Here is a 13,130-nt window from a genome sequence, read left to right as displayed (position 1 = left end):
AATCCTTAATACTACCTCCGGTCCTAATTATAAGACCCAGTTGACTTATTTGAGGAGATTAAGGAAGTAAGTTAAGTTAGTTATTTGTAATAAATAAGTGTTGTCATTCCTAAAACATCCTTACTAATTAAGTGTATTGGCTAGAACTATCATTATTAGAAGGACTATCTTGGAAAAAATGTATAAATATGAGAGACAAAATGGATTGGGGTCTTATAATTAGGACCAAACAAAAAGTCAAAATGGGTCTTATATTAAGGACCGGAGGTAGTATAAGATATAGATAACTAATTTATAGATGTTAAAAAATTGGCTAAATTAAATAATAAAGGTGTGTTGATTTATCGAAAAACTCTCGTTAATTATACACATTAAAATTGTCCTTTTTATGAATATAAATATTTTGAAAAAAAAATTATAAATGGGAGAGACAAAATAAACTGATATCTTCAATTTAAAATCAAAGTATACTCTCTATCTATCTAACCTCCGTACTTAGGATTGGAGGGAGTAAAACATTAGTGCCTCCAAGCATCTGATTCCGGATGGAGCTTTTTAATGTCAAAATAGACATTGCAATGGCTCATTGGAGTGCCAGGAATGCGTGGCGCGTCCGATTAAATTACGATCAAGCCATTCTTAAACATTTTAGGATATTTTAATTATGAAAAGCCGCTCAAAAAATACTTATTGAATCTCAAAATCTCAAATAAAGAATTATTATAAAATCTCAATTTTTCGGGTCTGGAAGAGGCTGGAAAACACACAAAAACTCTTAAATTAAAATAATATTATTCCGGTCTTAAATATAATATCCTTATATATATTATAAAAAAATTTTATATTTAAAACCCAACTAGTAAAATAGATGCACTTTTTGGGAATAGTAAGATCTGTTAAATAATTTAAAATTTTTCTTAATGTTAATAAAATATATTGAAAATCATTTATAAATCGAAACATCTACCTCAACAGAAAGAGAGAGAAAGTGAAAAGGTGCAGAAGTTTCTCGAAGGGATCAAAGAGAATTTTCAGAGAGAAAAGGAGCATCTTAACAAACTCTACCCTAACACTTAGAAGGGATTTCTCCACTCTTCTTTTTTTTTCACTTTCTATTTTAATTATGAGATTGTAATTCAAAGGGTTCAAATTTATATTTTATAAACTTATAAATAAAATATTATTTTTTAGAAATAAATAAATAAAATTAGACTACTAAATTTTAGCCATAATAATTTAAAATAATAATAAATATTTTATAAAATTATTTTGTACAATATGAAGTTCGTTAAAATTGTAATTTTAAAAATTTAGATGAGAAGTAAAAGGAAATGAAGAGAGAAAAAAGTGGAGAGACTCTTTTGCCAACACATCTACAGCCTAATGGTTATTTATTCTGATCTAGCTCTCCCAATTTCCATGTCTTCTTTCTCGTACGCGAGCTTTTCTTGACTCCCTTTTATTTTTTTTATGAGAAGAATTAAAGCCCATCACTACACACACATTTTCCTTTTTGGAAATGCACCTAATAACCCCCGCGCTGTTTGCCACTATTATTTTTTTTTTTTAAAAAGTTTTTTGTCGTGTATGATAAGCTGAGTCTTCGTCAACATGGTTTGAATTAGATAAAAAATCTAAAGCATCCTCATCAACTTGTCCAATCTAAAGTTCACTAGTTTTTCTTTTTATTTATTTTGCGTTTTTTTCTCACATTTCTTCAAAAGAGACTCCTGTATTTTCTTATCCCCACGATCCACATTTCTCTTATTGTTGGTTGCTTTTTCTTGACTGATGCTGTACATTTAATTAGCACCTACAAGAAATTTTTGTTTCTACAGGAAATTGTGAACATTAATTGCAATATAGAGAGTTGAAAAAGAATTAATTCAAAAAAAATGGAAATTTGTTCTCACTTTCAATCCCCTCCATGAATGGAGAATGATAGAGATACAGTGACAACGTACTTGACAAGTGTAAGCTCCGTCTTTAACTTTTATTTCTCATTTTCATGAAACTTTCAATCCCCTTAATTAATTATTTATGATGTAATAGGTCGTCGCAAAATAAATTTGCGATGGATTATTTTTGTTAATTTTCCTTCTTCTTTTTTTGGTTGTAGTTCCCTTCTATGCCCTTTCTCTACCCTTACCATTGCCGAATCCTCCTAGAAATATTTCGTGATACTTCTAGTTGGGAGGCTGAATAATAATTGTTCTTAAAATGTTAATCAATTATGATTGTCAAAATATGTAATTTAGATTTTAATTTTAGGTTAAAGTGCAAAGGCACAAATTTTTTTTGAACATATTTTTTTTGCTAGTTAAGAGTATATATCTTTTTATTAAAAGTAATCATATTTGAAACATCGTTCGGCACTAAACACTAAATGTGAATACTTATCTAAATAGCTATTTAAACCTAAACACACATGCCTCATTTGGTACGAAGCATTAAAAATTAGGGATTGAGATTGTGATTGAGATTCAAAAGATATATTAAAAGAGTATTTAGTATAAAAAATTACTTATTACATGGGATTAGCCGAACCCATGTATGTAGAAATGAGAAATATCATGGGAGGAAATTGTATTCTCCAAGCCCACTCTATGGGTTTACCTAATCCTATATAACAAATAATTACTCATACTTATATCTCATTTTTAATACTTTGTAACAAATGGAACAACAGTGTAATGCTGCTCAAATTTAATAATTACAAGCAGTATCCAATTATATCTGGATATTATGCGCATGTGACATCTACCTCACTTTTCTTCCCACTGGATTGCCTAACGGGTTCAAATCTCTTCCCCCGTCACAACAACCAGAACGCCCGACAATCTTAATTACAGTGGGCGATCACACACACACACACACACACACATTTCATGATTGACGTACTGAGCACCTAAAATTATTCTAATCAAGCAATGCAGAAGGTTTCATTTTAGAAATCCCATTCTCATTGACTAGTGAGAAGGATCAAACTCATTTGGCAGAGCAACAAAAGAGTTTATTTGGTGGCAGGTGGTTACAACTTACAAGCTTACATAAAGTTAGTCCACCAATACGTGCCACAAGAGGCTGTGTAGATTGTGGGAACATTTGGTCTTTGCATGTGCGACATAGAAGTCAATGATTCATGTGGAAAGTTCTTAAATTAAAACTACTCAACCCCTAACTAAAACACTACTGTAGGATTATCACCTGCAGCTAAATATATGGTTTAGATTTTGCAGTGATCCATGCAAATCCAGAGGCCTTTTTTTTTTTTTTTTTTTTGCCCCTGGCAGTTTCAATAATAAATGCCATTGTCGAACCCAAGCTCTTGTGGTTTCAGATACATCATAAAGCCACTAAGGCATGCCTCAGTTGGTGACATGACATTTTTTCCATCGTAAACATTTATTTCATCATAAACCATTCGTCTCGTTGAATAATTTACAAAAATCTCCAAGCATACATACTTACCTAGCGGAAAAACCAACTTTATTTTTGCAAGACGGATGACAAATCTGGTGTCGTTTAATTCTCCTACAATACATGAAAGGGGAAAATTTAATTAAAATGATGATGAAAACCATGAAGGGAAAGCTAGTAGGAAGTAGAAGCTCACCTTATCCCCTTCTTTGTTATTGAGTAATCAGCAACCTTGAACATTCCCAATGACTTCTTGGGTGGTTCATTAGGAGGAGAAGTAACCGCTCTTTGCTTCAGTGAAGTCCTTGGAGCATTCAAGGAAGGCATAGTAGAACTGAACCGGACGTTCTCCATGTTTGTTTGTTGTTTGTACGCATAAACTCCACAGCTCACTACAGGCATTTCTGGTGTTAACTTTATCACTTTTTTTCTCTTGCGGGGGATTAGAGATAGGACTTCTATTTCCACATCATTCCAATCCAGTTCCAGAAAACTATCAAGCCTCTCCCACTCTTCTGGTTCAATAGCCATTTGTAGATCAAATAAAAAAGATGGCCTTGCCTAGTTCCATAATTTGCAGCATCTTGTCTCCTTTGTGTTTTATGACCATTGACGCTCACAGAAACATGGAGCAAGTGCTTTGAACTGGTGTTTGCTTTCCCCAACTCAAATGCAAAGGCAGCATGAGGGAAATTCCCACGAGCCTCAAAAGACAGTGTCCCTCCTTTACAGCATTCGTTGAACCAATCAGGAAATGTTGTTAATGGCATAGTGATGTTCAAGTGAGAAAACTCCTTTCTCGCCTGATGTACCAGAACAACAAGGCCAAAGGTATTTTCAGATTTGAAAACAACATATAAAAGAATAAAAGGAGAATTCTCATTTTCATCCCTAACAGATAGGAGCATTTATAATTTAATCACTTACAAATATTTTCAAATAACTTAACCTTTTCAAAACTTCAATTTTATACCTAACAGAATGCTAACATGTTCTTAACCCTCACTGATAATGAGCTTCAGTGATGACTTGGGTTCATGAAATAGTTCATAACTGGCGACATCGAAGCAGAAAGGTTCAACTCAGCAATCTGTGGACCATTACATTATTTTGTGGATAGATAAATGAGAAAAAGGGAAAAGGAAGGATTCTATGCAAAAAAGTTTGTAATGTGAAACAATTGATCTGACTAGATAGTAGAAGGATTTCATGCAGAAAGGTTGCGGTCAATGGACAAGAAATGAATTAATGGTTTCTTTGACAAAGTAGGGAAATCCATATCCCAAATGAAAAATACCTGCATCTGTCTGACAATTACACTAGCATTTAATTTGACTAATCTTCAAAATAGCAACAGAAAACAAGTATACAAAAGAGATGACAAAAAACTGAGACCATAGATGGCCTAATGACTCTGTAGTTAATGATGTGCAATCCTCTGCCTCTATATTTGCCAATTTCCATGGCAACTCTGGTATGTCTCTAAGCCTCTTGCAGTTATACAGTACTAGTGTCTGCAGATTAGCACACTCTTTGATGCACTCAGGAAGGGAAACAAAATCACTCCCTGAAAGAATTAACTTTTGCACATTCCAAAAACAATTTAAAGCCAGGTGAAGATCTTCATGAGTTAAACAACAATTTTCGAGATTTAATGTCTCCAGGTTTGCACAGCCAACAACAGGTTGGCTCTCTCGCATTAATTTCATTAAAGATTTTCTGCTCGAGGAGGTTGAATACCACTTAGGTTAAACCAACCAAGGTTTTGCAATGTGAATAAGCCGCTTGGAAGCTCCCTAATACTTTTGTGGGAGCTTATAGCTAAAGATTCAAGTCTTGGAAGATTTCCAATGGAAAGTGGGAGCTCTTTAATAGCAGTGCCTTCAGCATAAATTGCCCTCAGTGCATTCATCTTTCCCACTATACATGGGAAGTAATCAAGACTCCTGCAATAACTGGGATGAAGCTTTCGAAGAGAAGCCATCTTGATTTCACGTGAAAAGCTTGTAAGACTGCTGCATTCCCTAAGATCTAATTCAACAAGCTTAGACAAAGGTCCCACTGAATCGTGAACTCTGATGAGACTGCGACACCTTGTAAGCATCAATCTTCTTAAATTTTGAAATTGAGATATATCAGGCACTTCAGTTATGAATTTACAGCGTGAGAAATTCATATATGTCACACATTCAAATCTCTGCTAAAAATAAATAAATAAATTATTTAATCGACAGTAAAGTTTCTGATGAAGAAAATGACGTTAAAGTTTTGCAGATCCATGAAATAGATTCGAGATTTATATATGATATCCAATAAATATATATAGAAGCAAAGTTGAAGTAGTTTATTCTTGAAGTAGTTATAAAGGGGGGAAAAATACCTTGAATGGCTCTTCCAGTCTAAAAAGACTACCACATAATTTGATGTAAAGTAGTTTCTTAGGAGAAAAATCTGGTGGTAGAGTAGCGGAAGGATATGCTGTCCAATCAAGAAATCTTAAACTACTTGGAAAATACTTTGGGCTGGTTGAAAATTGTGAATTCCGAACCAAAGAATCCTCAGAGTACTCATCGTCTCAAAGGCCATACTACTCCACTCCACTTCTTCTTGTTGAGATGGATCAAGCATTATTCCTTCATTATTACTACTTCCCTATAATGGAAGTCCAAGGTAAAACAGTTAGATATTGCAAAATAGCACAATAAATTTAATGCATATGACCATATGAAGAAACAAACAAGAATTAAATCCTTACGAGATTTTCACGCAATACTTTAGGTACATCTTCATAATGCCATAATCTACTGCGTTTACAAGGATTTGATGGTGGCCCCTGCCTAACAATCTCTCTACCCATTTGTTGTCTTAGATTATGCAAGCCCCAGTTACCATTATCAGCAACAGTTATCAGAGACTTGTCAACAAGAACTTCAACATAAAAGCTTGCACCAAAATCGTAAGCTGCTAATTTTTCTTCAACAGATTCCAAATCCTCCTCTTTAAAGAAACGAGCAATATCTAGAAAAAAACCCTTAGCACCATCTTGTAAGCAACCATAGCTTATCTTTAGTATGTCTAGAAGTGTTCTTTCCGGGATCCTCTCATATAGTTCTAATATAGACCTCCATTCCCTGAAGTTTAATGTGCCAAATTGGCGCCTATTAATCTTAAAGCCAGAGGAAGGCCCTTTGCATAACTTACCACACATCTGGACATTTTTTCATAATCTTTTGGAGGCTGGCTCAAATGGAATGAATGCCAACAAAAGAGTTCAAGAGAGTCATGATCATCTAGCCTCTTCATTTCATATGTTTTCTCAACATTACACACAACTAGCAAGTGCTTATTTCTTCTTGTTATAATGACCTTGCTTCCACAACCAAACCAATGACGCCCACTTGCTATTTTTTCCAACTGTTCAACCTCATCAACATCATCAAGAACCAATAGAACTCTTGTGAGAGAGTCTGTGTTTTATTCTAGATATTCCTTTATCAACACTGCCAAATCTTGTGTTCTTTTCCTCAAGAATCTCTGTTAGCAGCGTTTGCCAAAGATGAACGATGCCCTGGTATTTCTTTGACGCTTCTTTAACATTAAACAAAAAACATGCGCCTTCAAATTGGTAGAAGATTTAATTACACAAAGCCGATCTGCAAGGGTTGTTTTTTCAATTCCACCAGTTCCATAAATCCCCAGCATACAAATGCCATCATTAGAATGATCCAAAAGTGACTTCATCATTTCTATGCGAGGCTCAAGTCCAACCATGTACTCACGGCAATGCAAGCATTTAGGAGGTAACATGGCATATACGTCTTCAACAATCTTTTCAATAAACCCACATCCATATCTACAAAAGTATAGATTCCCTGGTTATTGTGGATATGATTGTTGTAAAATGCCATTTTCTACTTTTTTTCCCTCATTTATCATAACTCTTTCAAGTAAAATCTCATTTAATTCTTCAAAGATAACCTCAATCTCATTTATATTTGAAATTAAAAGATCATGAGATACATGCGACCATAATAATAGTACCTTTTAAGTACATTAAAAAAAAAAAAAAACCATCATGAAGGCCAAATATATATTATATAAAAAACTACATTGTTCACAAGCAAAAAATAGAATATTTCATTCTTCTTGTACATAAGCCAAAAAAAAAACAAAAAAACAAAAGAGTATTCGTTATGTAGTCAGATATGAATGTCCAATATACTTGAAAATTACAAAAATAAAAATATTTGTGAGCAATTGACGGTAAGAAAAGATAGTTTCCCCCCTCTTTGGCTTGACAATAGATAGTTAGATACTGTTTGTCTCCAGCACTTCACCCATTCAGTGATAATTATAATAGCAAATTACTAAATAAAACATAAGTAAAAAAAATCAATAAAAATTTGCAGTTAAGATTTAAATTAAAAATCTTTATGTCAAAATATCTGAAACTTGAACATTATTAAAACCAAAATGTTTAAGCCCCAAGTTTACAGAAATCCAAGAATAATAGTCGCCAATAAAAATTTCATAAATCTTCAAAAGCGTGTCATATCATCAGCAACCAGCCAGCCACTAATTATTAAGCAAGAATTTGAAATTTTCATCAGCAGAAGGCAATTAGAAAATACTTTAAAGAAGCCTACCCATCTTCCAAAAGCCATGCTGATGACAAACTAGCAGCTTCAGACAAAGCAGATCTCCATTTTCGCACTTTCTTCCAGTCATCTCTGAGCCTATCTTCCAGAGCAGCCATGGCATCTCCGAAGCTGTTCCTCTGATTCTGAACATCCATCGGATCGACATTGTAAAACAAAGGCATAACCAGTTGGTTCTTCTCCTTCTTACACTGAATGATGCGGACGAGTTCATCGAGGCACCATGTGGAAGTCGCATAATTCTTAGAGAACACAATAATCGAGATTCTGGATTTCTCAATGGCCTTAAGAAGCGTAGGTGAGATCCGCTCCCCTTTGCCAAGCTTCTCGTCGTCAATGAAGGCATTGATTCCCTTCCGGCACAGAGCATCGTGGAGATGAACAGTGTAGGAGTGGCTAGTATCTTCGCCTCTGAAACTGAGGCAAACGTCATATCTGTACTTGGATTTGCCGGCGACGCCAGCCGATGATGGTGCTGCTATTCGATTCGCCGTGATTGCAACAATCACAAAATGCTAGCGAGGTGTTGGGATTTGAATACTCAAACCTAGAAAAGAAATTTACACGAAAACGATGAATCAGCAAAGGCAGAGCAAGCCTTTGATGGTTTCCGTTTTTGCTCAGGCAGGTGGAAAGAGCGTCATTGTTTTTTGCCCCATGAGCGGAGGAGGGATTGCAGCGTTGGATTTTCTCTTTTAACAAAAAAAAAATTGCCAACCTTGCCATTGCATCTTTGGAATTTTGCGTGATCTATTTAATGATCTGGGAAGTATTCAAAGTCATGTACCCCAGCAGCCACAGTTGGAGTTCGAGATTTCGAGTTTCCAGCGCGCCCGCAGGCGAGTTTATGAAATTGGAAAGAATCTTTCATGAAGTTTTCTAGCTACTCGTGTGCCAAATAAAATAATTTAATTTATATTATTTCTCTAATTTATTAATTTTTTTCTAATTAATTTGTTAATTGATATACTACCTCCAGTTATTAATATAAGAGTTAAATAATTAATTTAAAATGATTAAGAAAATTTGTTAAATTAGTTAATTATAACAAATATGTGTTGACTTATCCAAACTACGTTGTTTAATCACATGCATTGAAACTATCTTTGGTAAAAACCCTTTATAATTAATATAATAGGAATATTGAAGGAAAAAAGTTATAAATTTTGAAAGACAAAGTGAATTAAAGTCTTGTTGTTCGTCATTTAGCTTGACTACAAGTGTATGAGTCACAAGTAGTATAAAAACTATCGTTCCTTCATAAATTAAGGTAGTCGAGTTAAAAATCACAATTATGCTCATGATTAGTTTAAGTAAAATAATTGTCATAAATGAAGTTGTTTAATGTACTTTGAAAATAAAGATTAGAATCGAAACAAAATAAACTTGATTTGGAGACAAATAACGATCTAGAGTTACTTCTCACTCTTGTACTTCATAAAACTTGGTTAGCAACTTCTCAATTAGTGCTTAATGATAAATTAAGTTAGCCCAAGGTTTAAAAATATTGATTAAGCTTTCTCAAGTCAAAACCAAGTTGAAAATAGGGTTTGATTGTGAATAATAATCATTCCAAGTCTCTTATTATTACTCAGTTGAAGATAAGGCTTGATTGTGAATCACTAGCCAGGATTTTTGAAAGCTATAAATTTCTAAAAAGTGAATTCCAATGTTGTTTACAGGCTCAATTCCTGTATTGGAATTTGGTTTTTAAAAATATTAGTTTTGAAAAGTTATTTTTTTTAAAAAAAAATTTGGCTCAATTTTTCCCAAGTCAGAAACTTGGTATCAGTAGTTCACAATCATTATATTAACCTTATTATTATATGGTAAAGGTAGGCATTGGATTTCCTCTTTTATATGTCTTAATTTTTAAGTTAAAGCACGAAATGCGAGAGTGTTCATGGGCAAAGTTGGGCAAGGTATGCCTACTATCCGATGCTCAGCCGAAAGATGAGCACGCTGCAACTTTGCCCATGGAAGCCCTAACCATTTTGGGCTGGGCAATAGTAGACTGGGCAGGACAGCTTCCAAGCCTAAATGGTGATGCCTTGGTGAAAAATTTTCTAGTCAAAGCAAGGTAATCTTATGACAACTATGAAGAAATGAATACTTAAATAAATAATAAATTCAACAAAGCAATAGCTTTGATTTGCTTTAAACCAATATATCTTTTAATATAACACCAAAATGAGCTTGATTTTGCATAGCAACCAACAATGAAAACTAACTAAAAGATACTAAACAAAATTAGAAAAACATAATAATAAAAAAAACAATCCAAAGCCTTCAACAACAACGTGCAATGAAACTTTCAAGCATGTGATTGCAGCAACTGAATAAACAAGATTCTCAAGTATAACATAACATGATGGTTTGTGTGGATTCTTGCAGCAACTTGGTAAGTGTCTCTTTAAAGACACTGTGTCTTGCTTTATTGAGCCGCAAGCAAAATATGTATTACAATAGTTACATGCAGCTCTAATCTTTCTATTTGTATCCTCCAACGGTAACTTGGTAAAATGATCTCATACTTGTGATTGCTGAATATCCATAGCTTTAAAAAGATAAAACACAAATAAATTACTAATGAGAATAACATTACACAATAATATGAAATTTGATAACATAACAAATAACATAACAAGTGCTTGAAAGTCAAAAGCTGCGCAAAAGATTATAATAACATAATAACATAACAAGCTGTGATGAAAATATGCAAATGTTTTCACTAAAATGATACCATCACCAATCTAGAAATAAAATAGTCACAACTTTGTAAGGAAAAGCAAATTGAAATTTATTTTAAAATATGAAAAAGGTTGGAGAATACTAGTCGGAATGCATCAAACAATTTCTTATTTGCATAATAGGTAGAGGAGGTCTTATTAAAACTCCAATTAAAAAAGAAATTTAATTATTCTTGACCATCTAAACTAGTCATTAGTTCAAGTTGTGCCATTTAACACAATCACAATTGCAAATAGTACCTATCAGATAGGATTGACTTCAACTAAACATTTTTTATCAGGAAAAAAATTCGTTTCCAGTTGAAATATTGAAAAGTTAGTATGGGTAGTTTGGTTAATATGAGACATAATATTTCTCTCCCGTCCAAAAACCCCCAAATTTTGAGGGGAGTATAGGGAGGGGAGGGGAGCACTAAAAGACAAATTTCTTTCCTCCCCTCCCCTCTATTTTTCCCAACCAAATACACTTATCTCCTCCCCTCCCCTCAACAACCCTCCAACCAAACAGAGCTGAAAGAGAGAGCAGACTGGGAGCGATGAGCGACTGGGGAGAACAAAAGGAGGAGGAAGGAGAAAGCGGCAGGAGTGGGGGCTAGGGCAAATAGAAGAGGGGAGAATAATATATATTATATATATTCCTGGCAAAAAAAATTATAAATATATATATCATGGACAGGGCCAAATGGATAGGGTAGCATACTGCGCCCGCAGCCCGGCCTTGCCTGTGATATGTCCAGGCCAAAAATGCCTGTGTTTTTGGGCTAGGCTGGCTGATGTTTTCTCAGGCTCGAGCGGGCACATCGGGCCAACTGGCTTGATAAACACCCCTACAAAACGAGCAAAGGCGCAGGAATAGACATTGCAGCGGATTACATAGAGAATGCACTTTTAAGAAATGGGCAGGCGCTATGGCAGAGGTGCCTTTGACAATGAAGGTCTCCCTTCCTTTCTGGTTGAGAAGCTATGCTGAATTAGAACATTGTCACGATAGATGATGCAATTTCAGCCTTTCCAACTTGGTACTTCATTCTTTCCTCTCTCTACTTCCATGATCTTCCTCTGATCAGCTAGAACAACCTAAGCTTTTCCCCTTGTCATTCATCTTCTAACTTTCCTTCCTTTTTGGCTGAGAAGCTATGCTGAATTAGAACATTGCCACGGCAGATGATGCAATTACAACCTTTGCAACTTGGAACTTCATTCTTTCCTCTCCTTGCTTCCATGATCTTCCTCTAATAAGCTAGAACAAGCTAAGCTTTTCCCCTTGTCATTCATCTTCTGACTTTTGCTTCTTTCTGCATAACAAACCTTAGAAGAATTTGCACTAATAATCCCCAAAAACTAGTTCAAACCAATCTTCACACATTTAAATTATATTTTTCTACTTAATGGGAGTAAGCATGCATATTTAGTTTTGAAAAATCACAAAAGAGTATTAAAATGAGCCAAATTGATGGGAATTTCAAGAAGTTATCAAAGCCTCAGATTGTTTGAATTTAGAGCAAGGATAAGTGTTCCTTTTTTGGGTTGTAAATAAACATACGAAGGGAGTTGCTAAGACAGACACAAATAAGCTCATATACATTATGCATATGAGATATGAGGCCCAATAGTAGCTCAATAATTAACTACCCAGCCTAAAATATTCTATTTATTCATATATTCTACAATGTCTTGTATAAGTAATTTTTAATTAATTTACATGTATTAAAAAAAGTCGAAAGCATTAACCTTAATTAATATAAAATTTTAGTGGTTTTCCATATTATATGTATGAGTTACACTAAACTCCAGGAACATATAAATTTTCCCTCTCTTAAAATATTTAATATTCCTAAAAACTGTCAAGTGTCTTGAAGAAAAGGATGAAAATCATCTGTTAGAAGATGTCATCTGCATAAAACCGGAAGGAGTATTCATAAATTCTTTATTATATTCATTTGCATTAGCATTCAGTGCCACATATAACTAACAATTGGCTTACAATTATTCGATAGCTAGGATACAAAGATCTCCAAACAAGCTTATTAATTGGAAAAACCATCTTTCTCCTGTAGCATGAATATAATGAACAGTTTGGTGTTATTTAATTTTTCTACAATACATGAAAGGGATAGTAATATTAATAAGGAAAAATTAATTATTTAATCCTTATACTTTCAACGAGTTTGTGACTCAGTACCTATAATTCGACTCATCGCGATTCAATACTCATAGTTTACCGTGTCTTCCCCATCCATCCCTGTCCTAAAACACTAACCAGGCACATCCCTGTAAAAATGTCACTCCTCATTTATCCCTG

General features: G+C 34.1%; 2 protein-coding genes across 2 annotated transcripts; both read right to left on the bottom strand.

Annotated features, from left to right (window-relative positions):
- Positions 1 to 3,612: 3,612 nt before the first annotated feature.
- Positions 3,613 to 6,628, bottom strand: LOC114727240 (disease resistance protein RML1A-like). The gene is made up of 6 exons (XM_028913939.1): positions 6,176 to 6,628; positions 5,969 to 6,072; positions 5,161 to 5,504; positions 4,816 to 4,987; positions 4,028 to 4,311; positions 3,613 to 3,935 (listed from the first exon to the last, which is right to left on the bottom strand). The coding sequence occupies exons 1-6, from the start codon at positions 6,626 to 6,628 to the stop codon at positions 3,613 to 3,615; spliced, it is 1,680 nt and encodes a 559-aa protein (XP_028769772.1).
- Positions 6,629 to 6,856: 228 nt separating this feature from the next.
- On the bottom strand, positions 6,857 to 13,068 carry LOC114727238 (TMV resistance protein N-like). Its single transcript, XM_028913938.1, has 4 exons — positions 13,051 to 13,068; positions 8,067 to 8,593; positions 7,063 to 7,273; positions 6,857 to 6,988 (listed from the first exon to the last, which is right to left on the bottom strand). The coding sequence occupies exons 1-4, from the start codon at positions 13,066 to 13,068 to the stop codon at positions 6,857 to 6,859; spliced, it is 888 nt and encodes a 295-aa protein (XP_028769771.1).
- Positions 13,069 to 13,130: the final 62 nt, after the last annotated feature.

This window comes from Neltuma alba, unplaced genomic scaffold, assembly GCF_004799145.2.
Source record: "Neltuma alba isolate B1F8T4 unplaced genomic scaffold, ASM479914v2 tig00012454_pilon, whole genome shotgun sequence".
Lineage (NCBI taxonomy): Eukaryota > Viridiplantae > Streptophyta > Magnoliopsida > Fabales > Fabaceae > Neltuma > Neltuma alba.
The sequence above is the reverse complement of the archived record's forward strand: the minus strand, read 5'-3'. Positions and strand labels throughout refer to the sequence as shown.